This window comes from Talpa occidentalis, unplaced genomic scaffold (assembly GCF_014898055.3).
Source record: "Talpa occidentalis isolate TD23 unplaced genomic scaffold, MPIMG_talOcc4v2.1 talOcc4.12, whole genome shotgun sequence".
In the NCBI taxonomy this organism is placed as follows: Eukaryota; Metazoa; Chordata; class Mammalia; order Eulipotyphla; family Talpidae; genus Talpa; species Talpa occidentalis.
This window is the reverse complement of record NW_023601212.1, coordinates 59,133,665-59,159,241: the sequence shown is the minus strand read 5'-3', so window position 1 is coordinate 59,159,241 and position 25,577 is coordinate 59,133,665. Positions and strand designations below refer to the sequence as shown.

The following is a 25,577-nucleotide window of genomic DNA, read 5'->3' as shown; positions in this document are numbered from 1 at the left end:
GAAAGTGCGGACGAGCGGTCCGACCACGACTGCGCAGCCGGGGCCTAGGAGGTCAAAATATAACGCTGCACTTGCCCGGGCCGGAAGGAAGAGGCGTTACTCGCCTGACGCGCCGGTTTGCTCGCGAGAGTTGGGCGTTGCTAGGAGGCCGGCGGACGGGGCGGGGCGGGGCGGGCCCGGCGCGGGGGGCGGGGCTGAGTGCGGCGGGCGGCGCTCGGGGTGGGCGGCGGCGACGAAATCGCGAAGGTTCCAGAGGCGCCGCGTGCGGAAGGCGGGCCGCGCGCAGGGTCGGCTGTAGGCGCGTGTGGCGGGCGCTGCCGCGGGTGCCGGGGCGGTCCGCGCTGGCGGTGGGCGCACTCGGGGCGGCGCTTCCTGTTCTAGTCACTGCGCGGCTGCAGCTCGGGCCTTGCCGGACTCCAGCCGACCATGGCCTCAGCGTGGGAAGAGGTAAGGGGCCAGCCTCGCCTTCCTCGGTCGGCCGCGCCGGCGCTTTCGGCTCCGTCGCGGGCCACTCTTGCCCACCGCCCGGGTCCCCGTGCCGAGCTGCTCCGCGGTGGCCGCCTCCCGTGGTCCCTTCCTGTGTCTCCTGCCCTCGCGCCTCCCACGGCCGCCCACCTGCCCACCTGCCCACCGGGCCCCGGCGGCCTCCGCCCCGGGACAGAGTTGCCGGCCGCCCTCCGCTGCTCCGCGGGGCCCTGCGGGGTGGCTCCCCGCCGGGAGGGTGAGCAGGGGGGTGTCGTGATCCCCGAGTGCTGGAAGTGCAGGTGGGGCGCGAGAGAGCTGGTCACCTTCGCGGTTCTTTCGGTTCCTTGGGCTCCGTTATTCCAGCCCTAGGGCGCGTGGCCCCATTTACTCTAACACCGAGTGTCATTGCTGGTGGAGCAGTCGGAAGGCGAGAAGTCCTTGGTCCCAGCACTGTAATGCTCTTGGTTATGTTTTCTTTACACATAGCAGTGCCTGTGTTACGTTGGGCCATCTCTAGGCTTGTACAGACCAAGTTATAGTTCTAAAAGTTTAACTTGGCAAACAGTAATCTGCTGTATGCGTTCTGAAGAAAAAATATTACAATTAGTGGTAGGAAATAGCCTTTTCCTCTGTTAAGCTGTATGAACATGGGGACTAAATTTTTTGGACACTAATAATACTTGCATACTAATAATACTAATACTTGCATTACTGCACTCTGGTCTAAGTAGGAGGGCAGACAATACTGTTTACATATTGAGGTTTTAACTAGATTTGTTTTCTGGACACTTTTTTTCTCCCTCAATGTGAACAAAATGGGAAAGCTCTGTAGAGTGTGTAGACTTTAGGAATCTGCTGCAAGTGAAGAACAAGTGTGTAAGTATTCTGGGTAACTTGTCACATTTATGAAGCCTGAAGATAGGCCATGTGGTGCCACATGCCCTGAGCAGACTGAGGTCAGCATTATTAATCCTCTTCAAAGCAAATGACTTTTGAGTTACTTGAAAATACACATTCGAGATTAAAATTTAAAAAAAAAACAGTTCATTTTAAGTGTACCCATCAGTGATTGTTAGTATAGTCATAGTGTTGTGCAGCTATATAACTAACTGCCTGATTCAAGAACATTTTCATCATCCCATGATGCCCATTAAGCACTTATTCCCCAGTCCGCTCTTCCCAGCTCATGGTACTCAGTCTACTTTCTGTCTATAGATTTGCTTATTCTGGACATTTCATGTAAATGGAGTCTTATACTATATGACCTTTTGCTCTTTGGCATCTTTTACTTAGCATGATGCCTCAAGTTCGTCTATGGTATAGTCTGTATTTTATGTGTGAATGAGACTCCATTTTATGCATATATCACAATTTGTTTATTCATCAGTTGATGGACATTTGGATTATTTCCACTTTTTGACTGAATATTTGTATGTAACTTGTTATGTGGACAAAAGTTTTCAGTTCTCTGAGGTACATACAGTTCCATACATAGGAATGGAATTGCAGGGTCTTAAGGTTAGAAGGACCAAACTCCTTTTGCAGTGACTCCATGCACCATTTATTTTGCTCTCCCGCATGTCATGTATGAAAATTCCAGTTTGTTCACATCCTCATCAGCACTTCCCACTTTTCTGGTTTATGTTTTGTTGTTAGCCATTCTAGTGGATATGTAGTATCTCAGTGTGGATTTGATGTGCATTTCATTTATTACTAATGATGTGGAGCATCTTTTCACAGTCTTGATGGCTATTTCTACATGTATCTTTGGAGGAATGTGTGTTTAAGTATTTGCCTGTTTTAAAGTACTTTGTTTTTAATGCCTCCTAGTGAAGAATTTGGAAATAAATTAGAAGTTAAAGTTTGAATATGTTTAGTGGGGGTGAAAGGAGATTCCATTTTGAGTAAGGGTAACATGCATGCTAAATAGAAAAAGGCCTTTATTATCTAAGATTTCATAAAGACCATGGGGAAAGCACTGGGAGCATCTCTTACCATTGCAGGTTTGTAAGTAACAGAACTGAGGAACTACCTCAAACAGCCCTCCAAGTTTCTGCAGACGGATAGTTGATACCTTAATCTTGTACTGTAGAGACAAAACTGGCTATAAAGAGGACCTGGGAATTCAGCCAATGTACAATTCCTTGATTAATTCTTACTACTTTCTTGAGTCTCCTAGAAAAATGATTAGTATTCTGTCAAGAAGCAAAACTTCTTGTTGATACATTATTCTATTTAATTTTTTTTTTAACTAAGTATATATTCTGGAAATAAATGTACTCATTTTACATTTCAGTGTTTTTATTGAAATTATTCATTGTGATTTTTTGAAAACATAATAAACAAAAACCCAATCATCTTGACTGTGCAGTCAAAAGATGAGTTTGCATTTTTTTATTTGCTTGTTTTTAGTTGACTGTTGGAGGAGGAACAAAGTGTGGACAGAGGACTGGGCACAGTTGGACATTTTATACCATATTAATTACAGATAGGTGAAACAAGGGCATCTGATAAATGAGATAATCAGACATGGGGTTAAACACATTGCTTTTTCTGCTATTCTCTAAGACTGAAATTATCAAACATTTAAGGATTTTTATGCTTTACCTATTAAGTGATCCCAGGCTATAATGTAATAAGATTCTTGTCAAATTGTTAGTATCTACGCAGAATGTAAAATTAAGAAAAATGAACCAGTTTGTAAAGATCATAATACATTTACAGTATGTTAGAGAATAAGGGAAAAATTGTTAAGCTCATTAGTTTTTAACCATCTATTTAGCAATCTGTTTACTCTTAAACTTCATAAAATGTTGGCTCTATCTCTAGAAGGTAGAAATAGAAGAGACTTAGAGGTGATGATGCACTGGCTTGAGAAGGAAAGAACAGGTGGCCTTTTTAGTGATCCATGTGCATTTTTGGATTGTTTGCCCCCATCTAAGAGGTCAGCCAAATTCCAGATTTCTAACTATAAGATTGATCCAGAGCATGAGAACAAGACTTTTTCTTAAAAGCAGAAGTGTGTTTTTATTTTGTCTTAAAAATTCTAACTTTTATGGGTGGCTTTGGGTATTTGGGTTAGGAACCTCAGGGAGGGCCACGCACAGTGAAGTGTGGTAATCAGAGGTTTACCTTTGTAAAGCTGCCACATTGCTCACTCCACTCATCCATCTTGTATCTGCTCATCTTTAATATTTTAAAAATCTTAATATCAGATCATTAGGACCAGAAGTTATAAAGAAAATCATTGCCTTTGAAAAGATTTCTTTATCCATAGTATCTTGTATGTAAAATGTTGTAAAACAAAGGCAGATAACAGTCAACCAGACCAGACAATGTAGGCTTGATCACCTATTGTCATTTCAAGATTAAGTGTTCCTTTTTAAAAAAAAGGAAGCTTGGGTTATTTACAAGTCAGTAAACTAGAGGAAAGATTTCCTAGCTGCTATCCACGCTAGAAAATTTAAATGAACCTTTTGTTTAAAGATTTATTTTATTTATTGATGCATACAAGAGCTGGGGTGCAGGCCAGAGGTGTGGGGGATGAGAGGATTCAGCACAGACAGTGGGGAGCAGAACAGGCAAATTGACTGAAATACACTGCTGAGGGGAACAGCGGGCAAGTCTGGAGAGGTCTGCTGCTCCTTGTGAGTAGCTCCCTGGCTGGGGGAGTGAACTCCTGCTGCAGTGGCTGCGGACAGTTCCACAGTACTGAGACTTAACCTGTTGTACCACCAGGGAGGCCCTGAACCTCTTAATTCCTTACATTGAAATGACCCCATGGGTACAATATCAGACTATTATTTATGATAGTTAACTTATCTTTTACAGCTACAGAAAGATTTAGAAGAGGTAAAGGTGCTGCTGGAAAAGACCACTAGAAAGAGAGTACGAGATGCCCTTACAGCTGAAAAATCCAAGATTGAGACAGAAATCAAGAACAAGATGCAGCAGAAATCACAGAGCAAAGCAGAACTTCATGACAATGAAAAGCCAGCTGCTGTGGTTGCTCCCATCACCACAGGATACACAGTGAAAATCAGTAATTATGGTATGACTCTCTCCCTTGCATCCTCCCAGCAACCTAGTTGTCACTTTTGACCCACTAACCAGACAATTTTAAAAAGTTTTGAATATTTGTTTTTGGTGGTTTGAAAGGGAGGACCAGGAGCCATCAATTCTTATTTAATAAGATGCTTTTTAAGAAATAAAAGAAAGGATACATTATAAAATCTGTTAGTGAATGGACAATGACTTAGTGCATTGATAGTAGCAACAAGGAAGGAACCTATTCTGAAATATATTCAATATATATGACAGGATTTTTTTTTTTCAGTCTTGTTTTGTATTTCAGTTTGTTAAGCAGTCATCATAATTAAGAAGGGAATCTAGTTTAATTCAGGAAATTTTTTGAGCACCTAATGTGGGCCTGTGTTGTGCTAGTACTTGTGATTACACAATGGTGGCTACAGTCTAGTCCCAGTGCTGGGTGTGGTTGAGACAACCATGTAGTTAATAACTTCTCAGTATAATAATACCATTTTAACTCAATAGGTTGTGAGCATTTTTGCTTTAGAAACAGTGCAAATTGAGTCTGAGCAGTGAGCTCTCACCAGGACATGGACAGTCTTATTTGTCTTTGCTCTCGTGGTATCTAGCACATAGTATTTTTTAAAATCTCTATCAGTTCAGTTAAGAAAATATTTACTATGAGAACACAGGTGATGAAATACTTTTGCTGTAGTAAAGAACAGTCATGAGAATTAAAAATATTTACTTTTGCATATGAAGAGGAAATTCAACAAGTGTGAGGAAACCACAGGAGCAAAGGACATGAATAGCCACAAAGGTGTGGTGTGTCTCCTGTGGTAGAGATGTACACAAGTGCTATAGGAGATGTTACGTATTTAGTTGACTCTAGGAAACTGGTCTGAAGATGGTACGATTGTGGTACATTAAGCAGAAATGCAGATTTGTCATTAGGGAAAAATTTGCTAGTGTGTTAGGGAGAATTCACTAGTGTATGGAAGATGGATTGAATGAATGGGTAGGAACTATATGTTCCTCCAGAACTTGCTAGGACGGACATCTTTTTGAATTAACATTACATTTTTCTTACATAGGATCAAAGAGAAACAGTCAGGGATATATCCATACACTCACACATAAAAGTATATGGAAGTGCATAAATATATGTATTGCACTATATGCTTACGTGATGTCTATTTTTTGTGTTGATAGAATTCATCTGGGTTAGAGACTAAATAATTTGGTATTATATATTGAAATGGCATTCAGTAGATACTGGTAGGTTGGTCAAATTAGCAAATTTGGAAGAAGAATTGGACTATTAAAATTTATGTTGCATCTTGTTGGGGAGGGAATTGAGGAAGCATTGCATTTGTTGAACTGCTCAGGGAGGTAGAAATGATAGCGAAATTAGACAACAGTGCTGTTCAGCCATTCAGTGGAGAATTGTGAATATTTAGTTGTAGGACAAAATTATTTTCCTTGAGAAGGGGAAATGAGCTCCTTACAGAATGTACTTGACAGTCACCTGCCTTAATAAAAAGAACATGGACTTTTTTTTTTTTCCCTTCATTCTTCAGTAAATCTGGGTTTGAATCAAAGTTCTGCCATTAGATTCCTAACTTGGGGTAGATAATAACTGTGTTGAGGCTTCATCTACAAACTAGTTTTTTTCATGTTTCTATTACTGCTTTTTCATTTCACCAAGTTTTACAATGAGCTATATGCATTTGCTATTTAAGTGATAGTATCAGAGACTTCAATCACGTTCCATCTTTTGTTGTTCATAGGATGGGATCAGTCTGATAAGTTTGTGAAAATCTATATCACCTTAACTGGAGTTCATCAAGTGCCCCCTGAGAATGTGCAAGTGCATTTCACAGAGAGGTGAGTTCCCATCACAGGAGGAGGGTGCTCACTGAGTCAGGTATTGCCTTATTATGCCTCTTTTCTTTGCAGTTTCTAAAGTTCTACTTAAATTTAAAATTATCCCTTGAAAGTGCTTTGAAGAGTCTTAAAACCTGGGATAGCCAAGAGCACATCCTAAAATAAAACTGGAAACTTTTCCAAAGGAACTGGAAGGCATGTGTTTCACAGTCCCAAAAGGATAATGTGTTCACAATTGTGTTGTAGGTCATTTGATCTTTTGGTAAAGAATCTAAATGGGAAGAATTATTCCATGGTTGTGAACAATCTCTTGAAACCCATCTCTGTGGAAGGCAGTTCAAAAAAAGTAAGTTTGCTTTTTTTTGGTCATAATACTGTGAAACTTCATTAAATTAAATCTGGCAGACTTAAAATTTGTCCTTTGTTATAGGGATCAGCAAACCATGTCCTGTTGCCTATTTTGTAATTGAACATAGCAGTACTCAGTGGGGTATGCACTATCTGCTTTGGCACTACAACAGCAGTTGAGCAGCTGCAACAGACCATATCACCTATGAAGCCTAAAATATAGAACCTTTACAGAAAAGTTTGTTGACTCCTGCTTTAATAGAATAGAGTATAAGAATGTTGCAGTAAAATCATAGGGGAATGAACTTTTAAAAATGGCTAAGAGCAGCCCTGGAATTTTAATGCCACTTTTGGTCACTTGATAGATGTGCCCTTTGGCAGCTCACTTACTCTCTGTACCATTCATTTGCACATTGGGAATAATTATTTCATAAAATTAAAATGGTGTACTGAAATGAAATATAAATTTCTCAAATTAAGGTAGTTATTAGAGAGGCACTATGTGATTTTTTAATTTCTATAATTTGATACATAAAAGGTTTTAAAGCACAGCATAGTTGGAGTTTAGTAGAAGCTGTAAAAATGAAATGTCATTTAAACTGTTATTCATGCTTTTCACTAATTCAGGTAATCCCTCTTTTCTATTTGAATGAGCTGCTATGTAGACTTGTCATTCTTTTTGTTTACATAGGGTGATACAACAGCTTAAGGTAAAATTAAAATAGTTTGTTGATTAGTTTGTTTCTCAGTGTTCCCTTCATCCTCCAATGCCACAGTTGAAGGAAGCTCAGAAGACATGTCACAGAGTAATATGGATCATTCTTGAATACATTGTGTATTCTTGCACTTCCTCTCTCACCTTACAAACTCCTTACATACCCAGTATTACCTTATATGATGTAGTTGCCTTCCTGTCTGATCCCTCTTACTATAACACTCCTTCAGTCATCCAAATCCAGTCACTTTTTTTTTTTTTTGAAACATAACCATACCATCCTATCCTGAAGCCCTTTCTGGCCTTTTCTCCTGAACCTTGTGGGTGCTCAGATTTCACTTCAAAGGCCTTTCTAAATAAGGTTCCTGATCCCAACACCCTCTTTGTCTTGATAGCACTTAGTATTTGAAAGTACTTCAGTTTTGTTATGGTCTTCTTCCTTTGCGTGAAAATGTCAGGCACCTAGGATGGATCTTGACTAATTGAATATAAGTAATATTTCCTAAATACTCTTATTTCATGTTCTGAGCTGTATCTTTTACCCTACTTTTCTTCCAGGTCAAGACTGATACAGTTCTGATCTTATGTAGAAAGAAGGCAGAAAACACACGGTGGGACTACCTGACTCAGGTTGAAAAAGAATGCAAAGAGAAAGAGTAAGCCTGTGTTCATTTCTTTAAGAATTTTAATGTATTCTTTACTGGGATTGTAGATTTCTATTATTTTGTCTTTATGGATAATAGGGTGTATAGTCTGTGATTTGGCCATTTATTTCTTAATGCCCATTAACTTATATCTGCTTTCAACTGTCAGAACCTACCTGAAAGAGGGTACACGTTCACCAAGTGGCTTTTTAAGGGACATTTTTGTGAGTTTGGTTAATTTGTTTCCCCCAGTGCAGATAAACCCTGGAGCAGTGGTGCTTCCATATAGATTCTGTGCCCATTCCCAAGGATTTTATTTCACTAGTTCCAGGAAGGACCAGATACCCATTGTGGTCTTCGAATTCCACAGAAGTTTCTGATATGTAGTAGGTCTCACTATTGCTTCTTGCATTTGAGATACGGTTGGCTGGAATTAGACCCTATCTACAACATTGACCTTATTTATTTTTTTTAAAGATTAATTTGTTTATGCATACAAGAGCTGGGATATAGGCCAGAGGTGTGGCGGGTGCGGGGATTCACCAGAGACAGAGTAGGGAACAGAATAGGCAGATCGACTGAAGTATACTGCTGAGGGGAGCAGTGGGCGAGTGGAGTTGCTCCCTGGCCGGCCAGCGATTGAACTCGCGCTGGAGGCTGCGGACAGCTTCACAGGTTGTGTCCTAACCCCTTGCGCCACCAGGGAGGCCAACATTGACTTTAAATCCAAACTGAATTACCTGAGTATAGGGTACTTGTCTTCCTCTTAACTTTATCCCCAGCATCCAGCACAGAATCTGGCATTTAGTAATTGAGGTGAATGAAAAACTGAATATATAGTTAATTCACCCAGTTTGGATGCTGATTGAAGTAGAGGTACTGACTATATTAAGGATAATGTTTTTTTAACTCATTAGGTCCAGACTCATGTATCTCAGAGTTAGGAAGAACAACTTTGTAAATAAAAATGAAAAAAAAAAGAGTGTGCTTCAGTGTGTCCATGTGTAATGCCTGTTTGTTTTTCCTTCAGTTGAAGTATTGTTTACAGGTTATTTGAGGAACCATGCTTGTAAAAATTCAAATAATTCAGAAAAAAAAAACAAAAAACCCCAACTTGCTTTTCCTGCTGAAAATCACCTGAAATCCCACTGCCCCTTACTGTATTGATGACCACTCCTTTGTGGACTAAGTGTGGAATGTAAATTGTTTTCATTAAGATGAATTTGTGTGTGTGATTTTAATTGTGAATGTTTGGAAACACTATCATCCCCCTTGCCCTGCCTTTCCATTTCCTGCCAACATTATCTGATTTGTATCTTTCCATACTTAGTAGTCATACATAACATTGCTGTCAGTAACTGTCATCATTTTTATATATTATTGACTGTGTTTTCTTCTTGACAGGAAGCCCTCCTATGACACTGAAACAGATCCTAGTGAAGGATTGATGAATGTTCTAAAGAAAATTTATGAAGATGGAGATGATGATATGAAGCGAACCATTAATAAAGCCTGGGTGGAATCAAGAGAGAAGCAAGCCAAAGGAGACACAGAATTTTGAGTTTTGAAGTCCTTTTGAGAACTGTGATGTGGAAATACCGATGTTTCCACTTAGGAAATGTTGGTGAGCTGCACAGATAAATTTGATAGATAACTATTTACTTAGCCTTCTAAGTAAAGGCAATGAATTCTCCATTACCAGCTGGAGGATTTATTTAAATAAAATATGCTTATTATACACTTCCTCCAAACACGGTTTCCTCAATACTTGTTCATTTTGTTTAAGAAAGGATAATATGTATTCTGGTATGAAATGTAAAAAAGGCAAATCTTGCCTAATGAAAATGCCACATTGTGTGTATTTTTGTTCAGCTAAGTGGTAGAAAACAAGTTTTTCCTTGCCTTTAAGTTCCTGACATCAGCTCCCACCAATGTAAGTCTAAACTTGACCATAGATTAAAAATATTTGTATAGTATCAGTTAGTAAGTTTTACCCTGGATCAAATGGGCTTTTAAGAACAATAAGCATAAAGCAAAGATACATGTAAGAAATCCATCTAATCCTATGTTCAATAAAATTAGATTTTTATTCAGTGGAATAACTTAGTTTGTCCAGCAGCATGTCAGAAAAATCAGGCTCTCAGTGGGAATTGTTTATTTTAGAGGGAATTAACCCTACATCAGAAATAATAGCAAAATGCCTATGATCTCCATTACTACATTATATTGGAGTGAATGCTCCTGGATCCAGTCCCAACCTGGGGAGGGAAGAGGTAGGGGTGTCCTTACCCCATTGAAAGAGCAATTCTCAGACACTGTGAGAATTCAATTTTGATACTACCTGGAGATAGCATCAAATTGCACAGGTTTAGGGTTCAATTCTGTAAGACTGGAAGATGAGAGCACAATGTGAATATACAACTCTTTCAAGCATGGTCTGTTAACTCTTGAGAGGCCTTTTACTTCCTTCACCTGGAATTGGTAGATGAAAGAGGCGGCAATGAGAAACAAGCTAATCAATAAACTATTTTAATATTACCTTTAAGCAGCTGTATCATTCTGTGTAAACAAACAGCAGAATTACATGCCCCCCCCCCCACACACACAAGATTTATCATACCAAATACATTGGTTTGGAATGACTTGTCCACATACCAGCTCATTTACATTAAGCCGTAAAGAGGGATTATCTGAATTAATGGAAAGCATAATAGTTTAAAAGATGGTTCATTTTTATTTTTATAGCCCTAACTTCAACTAGGCTAAGTGTTTAAAACCTTTTAAGTATCAAAATCAAATCAATAGGTGGAACCTAAGTAAAGTCTAATAATCTAATCACTCACCTGTGACTCTAAATTGTACTTCCAGGCTCTTTCTCAAATATAGACCTGGAAGAAATTTGGAATAATATATGCACAATAATGAAAATTTCCAAGTATCTATTAATAGGGGCCTTGCCGAATAAACTGGTGCCTCCATACAGGGAGTCTTACAGCCACATAATAAAATGAAGATTATTTCTATGTATTAACAGAAGACTCACCAAGATACAGTAAGTGAAAAAAAGCAAAGTGCAGAACATAGTTTATAGCATACTGGCCTCTGTGAATATACACACAGCTGTATTTGCTTATAATTAAAAAACGAACTGAACTAAAAGCAATAAAAAATGGCTACCAATAGGAAAAGGAAAGGATAGAAGCAGTACCTTTCTAAAGTTTTGACTTTAGATTCAATCTGAAATTTAACAATTTAAATGCTAAATAAGGGGCCTCCCTGTAGGGGTTAAATTCTCAGTGCGATCAAGCTGTCAGTGCTATCAACCAATGTAGCACAGAGTTCTATCCCCAGCCAGGGAGCTAACCCACATGGCATAGCAGAACTCTCAGGTCTCACCTGCTGCCCCCCTCAGCAGTGTATTTTGGTAGATCTGCCTGTTCTGCCCTCTGGTGAATCCTCTCAACTCCTCCGACCACCCCTCCAGCCCTACACTTCTGGCCTATACCCCAGTTCTTGTGTGCATAAATGAATAAAAATAAGTAAATGCTAAATAAAACCCTAAGATTCGAAAACCAACCTAACACAGAAGTTTATATGTTTTTCTAGAGCACAGTGTTGACGGCCCATTGGAAGTAAGATGTAGTCTAAGGACAAAAATAGATTCACACAGAAATCTTGAGTAAAAGGTGTATTTTGAAACTTTAATGTGTTATATATTTTTCAACAATGATAAAGTTAATGAATAGGTTGATGTTAGGAGTTAATATTTTGCTAAGTAAAAAATAAATGTACCATTGTTTTTGTTAAAAAAAAAAAATTCCTAGCAGGGTGCCCACCAAAGGCGCCTAAAAGCAATGACATTTCAGAATTCAATAGCAGTGAGCACCATTTAGTGCTCAGATGTGGTTTCAACATTTCCTATGAAAATGACAAGAACTTTGAATAGAATCTCTGTCTCTGAGGCAGGAAATAAGAAGTCTGGGTTACTTACCTTGAACTCAGCATGGAAAGATGAGGGGCTTCCACTGGTGATGGGATAATTTGACCATCAAAATTAGAATGGGTGCAAAGAAACATTAACTACACAAGTTGATGAAGAAAATGTTTTTCACCTTTGAATGTTGCTAGAGTACCAGCTCACTCTGAAAATTTGTAGAGAGGGCATTTGTGTGATCGATGGTAAGAAATATATTTTAGGGAAACACTGTTGATAAAGGAAAGTTCCTTACAGAAAAATTACAGTTAATGCAGGAAAATGTTGGGATTTAGAAAATAAACATTGCAACCCTTATTGAAAAACAGATCAGGGTAACAATCTTCAGTGACACTAATCTTTAGTTGATAGGTTAATGAACAGTGAGCTTAAAGTGCAGGGATCCCTCAACCCCTCCAATCCTAAAGCATCACTAACAGTTGAATGAGATACATACCTTCTGCTGGGCTATGCTGGAGCACACAACACTCTTATAAAAACAACCTGAATCTAGTCAAGCCTCTGGATGTAACTACCAGTTTATAGGGACAGAGGAGTAAAGTAAAGGATACATGAAGAAGCAAATAGCCTAAAGACTTTCTACAGCACAAGTCACTTGGTTCCTCCAACAAATGAATGACAAAAATGGGGAGTGTGACACAGCAACCAAGTGACCCATGAACAGTCAAAAGCCTGGCATAACTTGACTCCCCCAAACCTTAACTACTATACTAATAGCCTGCTGTAGACTGGGAGCTTTACTGACAACCATTGAACATGTATGTTGTATGGTATATGTACTATAGACCATATTCTTACAAGAAAGTCAGCTGGAGAAAAGGAAATTAGAAAATCGCAAGGAAGAGAAAATGCTCTTAAAAGTACTGTACTGTATTGATACCTTAAGGTTTACTTCATCTGTTTACAAAAAAAATCAGTGTTTAAGTGGACTCGAGCAGTTTAAATCTTTGTTCACGGGTTAGCTATATATGGATCATACTTGGACCCTCATTGATTCAAACAAAAAAGTAGAGGTTGCCCTATCCGGGGTGTGACAAGAATTAAGCACATTTGATGTAATACTGCTACTAGTTAAGATATTAGCTATTCTACTTGTAAAGTTGTAATATAAATTTAGGAAATATGAATTCAAGATAAATATGGTAAGGCCTCTCATAACTTTCCCTCATCCTGAGTTCTAGACTTCATTAGGCATCTCAAATACTGCATAACTGAAACCAAAATTCACTTATCTTCAGTTTCTTCTAAACTCACTCTTTTTTTCCCCACATATTTTCTAGTTGTCTTCTACCATCAATCTAGCTGCCCTTACCAGAAACCTGTCACCTTTATTTCTTGGATATTTTCTTTAAATATTACACCTTAAAACTCTGTTCCTCTTACCTCCTTTTTAATACCACTACTTTTCAAGGCCTCGACTTCTTGACAATTAGGACATCCTCCTAACTGATTATCTTGCCTGCAGCCTTTTACTCTCATCACTGTCTCCCACATAGCTACTGTCTATTTGGCGGAAATGGATGATCTCAGTCTCTTGCTTAAACCAGATCAATAGCTGGCATTTAAAATTAAGTCTTAACCCACATGATATGTGACATCTTCCACCAGATGACCCTGGTCTTGAGCTGCATAGTTGTGATAGAAGTGACTGTAGCTTCACGGATGCTTTTGTGCCTCTGCTTCTACTGCAAAGACCCTCCTCACCTACTGCCTCTAAAATGAGTAGTTTCCCATGTTATGTAGGGACTTCCTTGCTTCTCCATGTACATACAGGAACTCTTGTATGTTGCTGAAAGATTGAACCTGAAGGAAAAGATAAGCATACAGAGCATATTTTCACAGAAAATACTTTTTATTGTTCTATCCTTTGCACCATGCTTGGGAACATTATGTTTAATCCATTCAGTCTAGCAGAAAAGACAATTCACTATCACATTTTGCTGACAAAATGGAACATCTCAATTTCTTCATTTAAAATTTAGAAGTAATTTAACTACAGACAGCATTAAGTAGATCAGACTCTTGTACAGGACCCCTATAAAAACTAGGATTTTGTCTGTTAGAAAAGTCTTCTCACCAGAACCCACTTCCCTGCAAGTTTAGCAGGTTCTGGAGGTGATTACCACATTGCTCTCTGGACCCCAGACAGTTGTCCATGGTCAGCCAAGTGACGGAAGACAATGCGACTAAGCCTCCAGCGCCGTTTCACACCACGTGGACGGGACGTCATAACACACCGATTTCTGATTCTAACTGGGCAGCTATCCCGGGGAAGAGCAGCAATTTCTTCATTAGCCACTTCCTAAGGAAATCACAGTTATTACACAGTTCATGCACATTTATTCTACATAAGTCAGTGCTTAGAGGAAGAGAAGAATGGGCTGGCTTCACTGTTCTAGCCATAGTTTGGCAAAGACCTTAGACACAATTAGGAAACTTAACCTCTTTTTGGGAAGAAACAAAAAGACCAGAAAAAAATGACAAATGTTTGACATGTTCTCAGTATGATTTTTAAACATAAAAACTTACTATAGACACACAAGAATCTACAAACCATACCATAAAAACTCAGTAAAATTTCACAAACACAACAAACCTATGCAGCCAGCAAACAACATGACCAGCACCCGAGGGCCTCCTGGGCCTCCTTCCACTCACTGAGCTAGCTAATTACTGCCAACACCACAGAGGCATTTATCTTGCTTTGAATTTTATATAAAGGTAACCACAGAGTATACACTCTTTTTTATTCATTTCTCTTTGGTTTCCTTTATTCAACATTATGATGGTGAGATTCTTTCATACTGTTGCATGTCTCAATTTATACATTCTCACTGAGGATTTTTGTTGCGTGAACCATAATTCATTTATACATCCTTCAGCTGATGAACATCTGGGTGGTTTCTGGTTCAGGAGCTGTTATAAATAGTGCTTCAATATATATTCTTACTTAAGTCATTTGGAAAACATGTGAATGCATTTCTGTTGTCTTACCATATGATATAACTGCCATACTACATTGTTTAAGGAGTACAACATGATTTGATTAAGGCACATACTACAAACATTTACCACAATAAGGTTAGTTATCTCTTCTATTACCTCACTTCATTACTATGTGAAGTGTGTGTATGTGGTAAGAACATTTAAGATCTACTTTCTTAACAACTTTTAAGCAGCTACTACAGTACTGTTACTACTGCCACTAAGCTGTATAATAGACCCCCAGGACTTACTCATCTTACATCTGGAAGTTGTTAATCTTTTGACCATCATCTCCCACTTCCCCCAACTCTGGTAAACCCCCATTCTACTTTCTGTTTGTAATAGTTCAGCTTTTTTAGACTCCATGTATAAATGAGATCATATGTGTCTTTCTCTTACTTCATTTAGCATAATGCCCACAGGTTTATCCACATTGTTGCAAAAGGCAAGATTTCCTTTTCTAAAGCTTTTCCATTGTTGCAGGGTGTGTGTCTCTCTACCTCACATTTTCATTGAATGAATATCATTCATCCAATTCATGCAACGTAGATTTCTTGACTATTGTGAATAATGCTGCAATGAACATAAGTATGGCAGTACCTATCTGTAATGTTTTCAGATAAATACACAGAAGTAGAATTGCTTGATGATATACGGTAGTTCTATTTTATATTTTTGGAGGACTCCATACTGTTTTCACAGTGGCTGTAACAGGTAACATTCCCACCAATAGTGCACAAACATTCCTTTTTCTCCCTACTCACTGCTGAAATAAATAGAAGACACAAAGAGATGGAAAGATAGTCATGCTCATGGACTGGAAGAATTAACACTTCAAATAGCTGCATTACCTAAAGCAACATACAGATTCAGCACAATCCCTCTCAAAATGCCAATGGCATCCTTCACAGAAATAGAACAAAAAAATCATGAAGTTTATCTGGAACTACAAAAGACTCTGTATAGCAAAATGCTTCTAAGAAAAAAACAAAAATAGAGGCATGATGCTCTCTGACCTCAAATCATACTACAAAGTGAGACTAATTAAAATAGCTTGGTACAGGACTAAAAACAGACACACAGATCATTGGAACAGAATTGGAAGTCCAGAAATAAAACCACTCATATATGAACAATTAATTTATGACAAAAGAGCCAAGAGTATACAGTGGAGCAAGGAAAGTCTAATAAATGCTATTGGGAAAACGGGAGAGCCATATGCAAAAGAATGAAACTAGGCCACTAATACCACATACAAAAATTAATTCAAAATGGATTAAATAAAGAATATAAGACTTGAAGCCCTAAAATACATAGAAGAAAACAGGTAGTATGCTCCTTGGCTTAGACATACTAGGTATAGGATCTTATGCTTTAGGAAGCCACAAAAAGTTGGCATCCTCTTATTCAAATTAAAGAGTGTGACAAGGACACACAGAGGTGAGCAATGGCAGGTTAGAAATGGCCCCTGGTAGGGCAACAGTTTAGGGCACAGGCAAGGCACATGGCCCCATTCTTGAGCAAAACTTCCCAACGCCATGAATGCTGAAAGATTGGGATGATGTCAAGGAGAGAACTTAGGTCAAAATAAGTGCCCAATTTCTGTGTGGTCCCCATGCACCAGTACTTTCTAAGAATCACCTAATAAAAAGCTAGTGAGGAGCGAATAGTTCTCTTTAATATGAAACTCACACAAATCAGTTTCAAGGGTATTCACTTAAGTTGAATGGGAGCATATGCTTTCATTCTCCAGAAATTATACTGACCCTAAGTCAAACAAACTATCAAAAGTGACTGACTTTGAGTTAATGACCTTACGGTAAATAGTAACGCAACTTAATCAGCTAACCTGAAGGTCTTTTGGCAAAATGGTATTCTTCCTGAGCGAATTGATCCGCAGTCTCTCATCTGCGTATTCATAGGCCATTCTTCGTCTCTTTACATCTCGCAACATTTTCCAGTCCACATAGTAACCTCGAACTTGGCCGGAAGCTGGTGCAGGAACCATCTAAAAGAGAGCGACAATAAACAGGATAGCAAGACCTAGTCTCTACTAGTGTCCCCCAATTCTGCAATCCTCTTTCAGTCAATATTGATTACCTACTTATTTTTTCTTTAGTAATTTGGATCAATCACTTTAATTTAAAAAACAGACTTAATTTAGAATGACAATATTTTATGAGGTTATATAAAGCCAAAATGGTGGTAATAATATAATGACAATAAATACATGTGTTGCAAGGTGAAAAATTTTTCAGACTTTAATAAAATTCTCTTTGATTTTTACTTAGGCTAATAGTATGGCTCAAAAAATTTTAAAGTATAAAAAAGATAGACAATGAAGACTCCCTTCTACTTCATCCTTCACCTGCTTAGTCTGAAGAGATATAAAACAACCTATGAATATGCAGGTGAGATAACCCCCATGTAAAGGCCAGGAATGGACCACAGGGCAGGTTTTCTGATCCCATGCAGACCGGGTAAAGGAGGAGTCAGAGTCCTCAGTAGTTTTGCAGGTTTTTTATTTGGGGTTCACCAGGCATATGGCAGGCAGGGGTGCTGGCTGGGGGGCTGGGAGGCTGGCAGGCTTCCCAGCCCCCAGCAAGTCTTCACTCTATCTGGGCTCTCTAGCGTTCGTTCTGCTGCTTCTCGGCTTTGGCTTCGGCTTCTACTTCTACTGCTGCTGCTGCTGCTGCTGCTGGCGTCCCCGTGACGCCGCCCTTAAAAAGCACAGTCTTAACTCAGCTGAATCCCATCTACCTATGCCCACACCCTATTCCAGATGCCCGCCATCAGGCATGCATTCAGGACAAGGATCCATCATCTATCCTGATGGCGGAAGGGCAGAAAAGCCTGATATTTTCTTTACCCTACACCCCACCAAAGGTATCCACTGGTACTAGTTCTTGTATATCCTAGAGGTTTTGTCTATAGAGCACACGTAAACACTCCCTCTCCAGTGTTTCATCCCCTCCCACTCTTGTGTGTGTGTGTGTGTGTGTGTGTGTGTGTGGAACAAACGAACTGGTGCTGCAGAGGCTGCGGGCAGCCTCTCAGCCCAGCGCTCAACCACTGGGCCACCAGGGGAGGCCCCCCTCCCACTTTTTATGCCATTTAATAATGTACCTTCGAGCTCTTTCATATGCAGATGTAAAAAAGTATCCTCATTTTCAATAGATTGCATAATATTCCACTATATGAATGTGACAGGATTGAGGACACACTATCCCAAAATATTGCATCTTGGCACACTATTTCACGTGAAAGGAGTTAAGAGAAATACCGTGTGCAAGAATGACTTAGACCTTCATGTGAGGGGTGCCTTCCTCATACCCTGAGGAAAGGAGCATCCTGATCTCTAGCAGAATCTGCTAGGATTCCTCTAGTTACTGCACTTGGCCTATACCCTTTGTCCTGTAACATTTTCCCATGACTTTCCACTCTTCATAAAACCTAGTATAAAAATACTCAGGTTTAACTGCTTTTGGGGGAATTTTTATTTCCTTGTCAAGGCTCCCATGTCACAGAAAACTTACACTAAATACATTTGTATGTTTCTCTTATTAACCTGTCTTATACAAGGGTGTCAAGCAAGAACTTAAAAAGGTAGAAGGAAATAATTTTTCCCTCCCCTAGAGATGCATCATAATTATTTAACCTGTGGCCCACTGGTGAACAGTTACACCATATGTCACTATTTATCATTACTAACAATGATGCAGTAAATGACTTCCTTTACAAATCACTTAATATGTATTTCTATATATCAACACAATATATTCTTGGAAGCAGAATTGCTGTTGCAAAGTTCACTTTGAAAATATCATTGATCTAATATTTCTTAGCACTAGCTGCCTAATAATACAACAGACTCTTTATGCCATTTAGTAATGCCATATGTAAACATACTGTCATATGTTTACATGCTGAGAGTTTACAATTCTGACTGAGAGCATAGAGAATGACACTACAAACTCAAATATCTCCCAAAATAGAGCACACATTACATGTTAATGAAACTGCAGCTATAGGAAATAATGATGGCTTCCTTATTAAAGAAATATATATACTGTCTGTAAAAGAAATATATGTTCAGCATTATACAGAATATAAAAATGACAGGAGAACGCTACAGTAGAAAGCTAACATTTTCTCAATCTATTAACAAAAGATAAAGTGAATGCCTTCAATGGTTAAAGTCTCATGGGGAAATAATTCTACAATCACCTTTTGGATAGTTGATAAACATGAGGGTATTTCAACAATCATTTGACACATGCTTGAGCTATGAATACCATGGTAGCCATGGCTGGAAATAAATGTTATGGAAATGGGAGCGTCACCAAAGCCTGAAAGGGTGGACAGAAATCCAATACAGTTTGGAGGCAAAGGGCAAGGAGAGAAGGTGAAGTTTGTCGAAAGCAAAGAAGGGAATGAGCAAGATATATTCATTCATAAGACCAAGAGGGAGCTCAGTCTGGCTGAAACAATTCATGTGAAAGGATAATGCAAAAGTGGTTTTTACCTATGAAACTGAAAGTTAATGAGACTTAGAAAACAACATTAAACATTTTTTCCTTGAATTCCTTTTCAAACTATTCCTAATCAACTTCCTCTTTTGGGCCTCCTAGCAGGTTTCTATTTAATACTAATTTTAAAAACCTTCTCATTCTTGTCTGTATAACATTTTGTTCTGACTATAAAATACATTTTTAAAACAAAATATTTATTGGTCTAATTATATCTTCTGTGAATGTTTTATGTCTTTTCCCCACATTTCTATGGGAGCATTAGTATTTACTTAGCAGTTTGCAGTTTACGACAGTGCTTTAATATATTAAGACTACATTCTACTCTGTTCTGTATATATCCTATTCTGCCCTTGTATCTCACCCCTCTTCAACTTCCTAAGACCCTCACTGGACTTTTCAACTCATGGTCTACCATAACAAAATCTTCTAACTCAACATCCTCTCCTAACATTTCATTCACCTTTCTGCTCTAGTTGAATCCTTGCTAGTTTTTTTTTTTCTCTCCCACAACTGGGTATGGAGATGGGGTAAATGTATTCCTTGCTCTTCACAGCATCCAGGCTTCTGCCTTGAAAGCTCCTGGCTTCAACTCTCTAACCAATGAGCTATACTTCCCAATGTCCCCACATTCCTGCCTTCATGCACCACAGCCTCCACCAATCCCTTCCATTTTTTTTTTTTTTAAAGATTTATGTATTCATACAAGCACTGGGTACAGTCAGAAGCGCAGGAGGGTGAGAGAATTCACCAGAGCCAGAGCAGGGAGCAGAGCAGGCAGAAGGACCGAAGTACACTGCTGAGGGGAGCAGCGGGCGGCAGGAGAGGTCTGCGCGCCATGTGGGACCCTCCTCCGGTGGCCGGGGAGCAGCCGGGGATTGAACCGGCGCTGCAGAGGCTGCGGGCAGCTTTGCAGCCCAGCGTTCAACCGCTGCACCACCAGGGGAGGCCCAATCCCTTCCATTTTTCATTTATTTTAAAAGACCCTGGCTCACTGTCACTCTCTCCAGTATTCTCCTGTCTTAATTCCCGGTACTCTCAAGAGACATGAAATTACACCCTGCTCTTTCCTCCAATGACTTGTGTCCTCTACTCTACTTTACCTATTCTCTTCCATGTCCTAGGTCTCTCATCACCATTAATTGCGATTTAACTGTTTTCATGCATCTCATTTTCTATCAGCTCTTTCCAGTTTGTTCCTTCTAACACCTTGATAACACCCCCTCCATGAATTTTAATCTGTTTGATCCTGCCACCTTGCCACTGTCTCTAGTTTCTGATTTTCTGAATTCCACTGTCCATAAATACACCGTCAACCCTTGGCCCTTTTCTCATGCCACGATACTTCAATTCTTGCCACTAATCTTCTTCTCTACTTATGACTATTTTACACTATCTTTTCCTCCTTAATTACATGGTATCTATCTTCACATTCTCATACTCAGTTGGTAACCTCACTTTCTTTTTAATTATAAAATCAGAAGCAATCAGAAGAGAATTTACAAATACTCCCACTACTACATCTGCCCACTTAACAGCACCTGCAGTCATTTGCTCCACATTCCCTTCTGTTATTAAAGAAAGATCAGCTCTACTATAGCAGCCGCTGACCATGCAAGGCTGGTGAGCAACTGAAATGTGTTTAGTGAAACCAGGAAACCTATTCCCTAAATTTATTTAATTTAAATTTTTTAACTGAAGCACTGTAAGCTCTAAACAGCTTTGCTGTTTTTAAAGGACAACAGTTTCCATTTTAATGGTGGAAAATTTAAAACTAATTTAAAAATTAAATTAGTTTAAATTTAATTTAAATTAAATTTTAAATTAAATTTAAAACTAATACATGCTGGAAGACGAACCAAATTTTGAAGATCTAGTATGAAAAAATGAATGTAAATGTATTTCCTAAGTAATTTTTATAGATAACATGATGAAACAATATTTTAGAGCTGCTAAGCTAAAGTATTTTATTTGTTAAAGATTTTATTTATTTTTGCGTATAATAACTGGGGTGTCAGCCAGAAGTGTGTGTGGGAGGGGGTGGTGTATGAGAGGATTCACCAGAGACAGAGTAGGGAGCAGAACAGGCAGATCTACTGAAATACCCTGCTGAGGGGAGCAGTGGGCAAAACAGGAGAGGTCTGCTGTGCCACTGTGGGCTTAGCAGTGATAGTGCTGAGACTTAACCCCTAGGCCACCAAGGAGAACCCCATTAAAATACTTTATTAGAGTAATTTTATTTCCTTTTACTTTTTTATGTGGCTACTAGAAAAATTTTAGTTAAACAGCATGGTACTAGAACAAAAACACTCAGACCAATGGAGTAGAATTGAGAGCCCAGAAATAAAACCACAGGTATAGGGACAACTAATCTGACAAAGGTGTGAAGAATATACACTGGAATAAGGAAAGCCTTTTCAATAAGGGTGCTAGGTAAATTGGACTGCCACATGCAAAAAATGAAACTAGAACACCATCTCACACCAAAAATCAACTCAGAATGGATAAAAGACATGCGTGTAAGAGGGGAGACAATATATACATAGGGAAAACACTTCATGACATACACTTCAGAAATATCTTTGCGTATTCATCCCCATCAGCAAGGAAAGGAGAATATAAACAACTACATCAATCTGAGAAGTTCTGTACAGTGAGAGACAGTGACCAAAACAAAGTGAAACCTCACAGAATGGAAGAAAATATTTGCACACCATATATCTGACAAGGGACTGTTATAGAAGATCTACAAGAGCTCACACAACTCAACAAAAAGAAAACAACCCAATTAAAAAATGGACAGAAGCGCTAAATAGGTACTTCTCCAAAGAAGACATACAGTTAGCTAACAGGCACATGAAAAAATGTTCATCACTTATCATCAGGGAAATGCAAATTAAAACCACAATGAGATACACTATCTCACACATGTGAGAATGGCCCATATTTAAAAAAAGAGAAATAAGTATTGGTGAGCATGTGAAGGAAAAGGAACCCTTTTACACTGTTGGTAATGTAGACTGGTCCAGCCCCTGTGGAAAGCTGTGTGGAGGTTCAACAAAAGACTAAAAATGGATCTGCAATTTGATCCAGCAATTCCCCTCCCAGGCATCTTCTCCCACAAACACAAAAACACCAAAAGGAAACTTACAGTCCTATGTTTACTGCAGCACTATTTATAATAGCCAAGCCATGGAAACAAACTGAATGTCCAAGAACAAATAAGTGGATTGAGAAGATGTAGTGTATATACATAATGGAATACTACTCAGCAATCGAAAAAGATAAACTCTTGCCATTTTTGGCAACATGGATGGAGCTGGAAGAGATTATGCTAAGCAAAATAAACCAGGAGAAAGATAAATAACATGCTACCACTTATATATGGAATATAGAAAAGACTCAAAGACAAAGTATAAAACCAATCCCTGAAAACTAACCATAGATCTGAGCATCCAGGAAGGGAGGTGGGGAGAAAAGGAGAAGGGGGGAGGGGTGTGTGCATTAGAAGCACAACAGAGTTGTGTGGAGAACTGTGAGTGCTTTGGTGGTGGGAGAGCTACAACCAACACACCGAAGGGGGAGAAATCCTATTTTGTCATAATATTAAAGATGTAAAACAATGTGGTTGGCACTATTTCTTGTGGACAACAATGGTACAGAAGAAACGTCAATGTTCCTAAGAGCAAACGTCAAAAACAATACCCATCACCCCTTGCCTACACAGGGTACAACTTGAGCAGTTCTCCTCCTACATCACCATATTTTCTCACTCCACTGGATCTTTCCTTCGGACACAAAACCGTGTTACTTCTGCAATTAAAAAAAAACCAAACTACTCTTACTCCACTTCCTCTACCAGCTGTTGACCCATTCTTTGGTTCCCCGTTGCAGCGAAACATCTTCAAAAACTTGTCTACACAATGTTTCTTCCCATTCTGTCTCAAACGCTTTCGCCTCTACAACTCCAACTGTTATAGGACAGGGAGAGGGGCACCCCAGACCCCCACAAACCTGCCTATCCTAAATGGGTTCTGTCATCCGCCGCATCAACACAAAACATATGACGCTTTAATGGGAAGGAACTTTAATAAAAACTAGGAAACAATACAGGTAAGGCAAAGAGTCTAGTTTCTAAATGAAGCACCCAAAGTTACCCATCCCCTCGTGGGTAAAACTCCATCCATATGGGGTCGGCCCAGAGCAAGGCCCCAAAGCCTGCCACAAGTCTAAAACATCTTCCAGTGGGGACCCACAGAAAAGGGTCACAAACAACCGGACAAGCCCGGAAGGAAAAGAGCAAAATCAACATCCAGATAAAAGCTGCCATTGTCACCTCCCCAAGGGTCTCACCCACATCTGTGTCACCCAGTCCACAACCCAAAAGACAAGCGCAGTTTCTTCACATGTCTCTAGGCTCCATGTGCCTCCTCCAGGTCTCCTTGCCCCATCCTGCTTCCTTCCTCAGTCTCTTCTGCAGCTTCTTCTCTTCCTGCTCAGCTCCACCCTCCCTTGGGTGGGGCAGGGAACCTCCCCCTTTCCTGGGGACCACCCTGTTACACAACGACAATGAACACGGTCCTAATAACCTCCGTGGGACTAACCCTAATAGCTAATTCTCAGCGCTTCGTTCAATAAACCCGTGAACTTGGAACGCAGTCGACCAGTCTCTGTTCATGGAAATTCAGTCGTCGCTTGCTTCCAGGCCACCCAAGGCTTTCCTCCTGCCTCACTGTCAGTTCGTGTTAGTTTCCTTTGCTCGGTTCTCATTTCCTATCGTCAATGGCCCCTGGGGCCTCAACCTCGGACACCTTTGTTCTACTTACACTCAAAATTGGAGCCGCTCTTTCAACACCAGTCAGTTACACACTGAGGAATACCAAAATGACATCTCCTGAAACAGGCCGGAGGGGGGCCGAGGGCAGAAGGAGGGGGAGCACCTATGACAGTCCGCACGAGCCTCTGCAGCGGCGTGGGGAAGAAGACTTGCGGAGACAAGGGCAAGGGCCTTACCTGCCGAACTGTCCGTAGCAGCGAGCCCAGCATGGAGGCCGCCATGTTGTCCGACGCAAACGTCGACCCGCTACAACTTTATTAACACGGCCGCGAACAGAAGGACGTGAGGGGCGGGGCCTGGGCCGTGGGGGCGGGGCGAGGGTGGGTCTTAGACTAAGCGCTTAGCCACTGGGTTTGTGTTCTCGCGGGGTGTAAAGGAATTCGGGCATATTAAAAATCTGGGCGCGCGTCTGGTTGAACGACTCACTTCCGTGTCTTGTCCAAGCTATGTTAAACTGCATTCCTGTAGTTGATCAAAAAACGTGAGGAAGAAGAAGGTAAAGCTGAACGAGAAAAGAAAGAAAAAAAACAAAAAGAAAAAGATAAATAAACCACAAAATCAGATTTTTCTAATTCATTTGGGAACCATTTCAGAGTAAAAGTTGTCCTGCTCTCAAGAATTATATAAAATAAAATACTAAAAAAAGAAAAAAAAGTTGCCCTACTCTTCCCCCCCCAAAAAAACAAACAGAAAAACTGCATTCCTTCCAAGTCACCTCCTTAACTGCTGCACTGACCTTATCAGTTCACATGACCAGTTTCTCTTCCCCCAAGTCCCTCTCCGTGTTGCTCAATCTGTTCCTCCTCCTCTGTCTTCCAGTCAGCACATATTTGCCAGAAACCTGGGAAATAGATCTTGCCAGCTCCTCCTCCTCTGTCATCCCTCCTGTAGATTTTGAAAATCTCTTAGTTTCCAAATGCCCAAAAACAGATGACTGGATCAAGAAGATGTGGTACATATACACAATGGAATATTACTCAGCGATCAAAAAACAAACACATGCAGTTTGCAGCAACATGGATGGAGCTGGAAGGGATCATGCTCATGAAATAAGTCAGAAAGAAAAAGAAAAATACCAGATGGTCTCACTCATAGCAGGACTTTAGAAAACCTAAATAAGGGACCAGGAAAAAGACTAATTAAT

At 39.8% G+C, this 25,577-nt stretch overlaps 2 protein-coding genes across 4 annotated transcripts; one reads left to right on the top strand and one right to left on the bottom strand.

The window, feature by feature from the left end:
• Positions 1 to 325: 325 nt before the first annotated feature.
• Positions 326 to 9,928, top strand: CACYBP (calcyclin binding protein). Of its 3 annotated transcripts, none has more exons than XM_037506431.2 (6): positions 326 to 447; positions 4,297 to 4,516; positions 6,285 to 6,381; positions 6,628 to 6,727; positions 8,003 to 8,100; positions 9,493 to 9,928. In XM_037506431.2, the coding sequence occupies exons 1-6, from the start codon at positions 427 to 429 to the stop codon at positions 9,647 to 9,649; spliced, it is 693 nt and encodes a 230-aa protein (XP_037362328.1). In that variant the 5' UTR covers positions 326 to 426; the 3' UTR covers positions 9,650 to 9,928. The 3 variants fall into 3 exon arrangements, with proteins under 3 accessions (XP_037362328.1, XP_054549431.1, XP_054549430.1); XM_054693456.1 differs by lacking the exon at positions 326 to 447 and adding an exon at positions 745 to 764; XM_054693455.1 differs by lacking the exon at positions 326 to 447 and adding an exon at positions 894 to 917.
• Positions 9,929 to 13,899: 3,971 nt separating this feature from the next.
• On the bottom strand, positions 13,900 to 24,697 carry MRPS14 (mitochondrial ribosomal protein S14). The gene is made up of 3 exons (XM_037506430.2): positions 24,610 to 24,697; positions 16,917 to 17,075; positions 13,900 to 14,384 (listed from the first exon to the last, which is right to left on the bottom strand). Exons 1-3 carry the CDS (start codon positions 24,652 to 24,654, stop codon positions 14,202 to 14,204), a joined length of 387 nt encoding a protein of 128 aa, XP_037362327.1. The 5' UTR covers positions 24,655 to 24,697; the 3' UTR covers positions 13,900 to 14,201.
• Between the last annotated feature and the right edge of the window lie 880 nt (positions 24,698 to 25,577).

What these genes read in the sequence shown, in the direction of transcription:
- CACYBP (XM_037506431.2), top strand. Translation starts at nt 427, where the DNA reads ATGGCCTCAGCGTGGGAAGAG. An exon ending in AGTGAAAATCAGTAATTATG is followed by an intron (nt 4,517 to 6,284) that starts GTATGACTCTCT and finishes TGTTGTTCATAG; the next exon opens with GATGGGATCAGTCTGATAAG. An exon ending in AAAGAATGCAAAGAGAAAGA is followed by an intron (nt 8,101 to 9,492) that starts GTAAGCCTGTGT and finishes TCTTCTTGACAG; the next exon opens with GAAGCCCTCCTATGACACTG.
- MRPS14 (XM_037506430.2), bottom strand. Translation starts at nt 24,654, where the DNA reads ATGGCGGCCTCCATGCTGGGCTCGCTGCTACGGACAGTTCGGCAG. An exon ending in TGCTACGGACAGTTCGGCAG is followed by an intron (nt 17,076 to 24,609) that starts GTAAGGCCCTTG and finishes GCTCTCTTTTAG; the next exon opens with ATGGTTCCTGCACCAGCTTC. An exon ending in TTTTGCCAAAAGACCTTCAG is followed by an intron (nt 14,385 to 16,916) that starts GTTAGCTGATTA and finishes TGATTTCCTTAG; the next exon opens with GAAGTGGCTAATGAAGAAAT.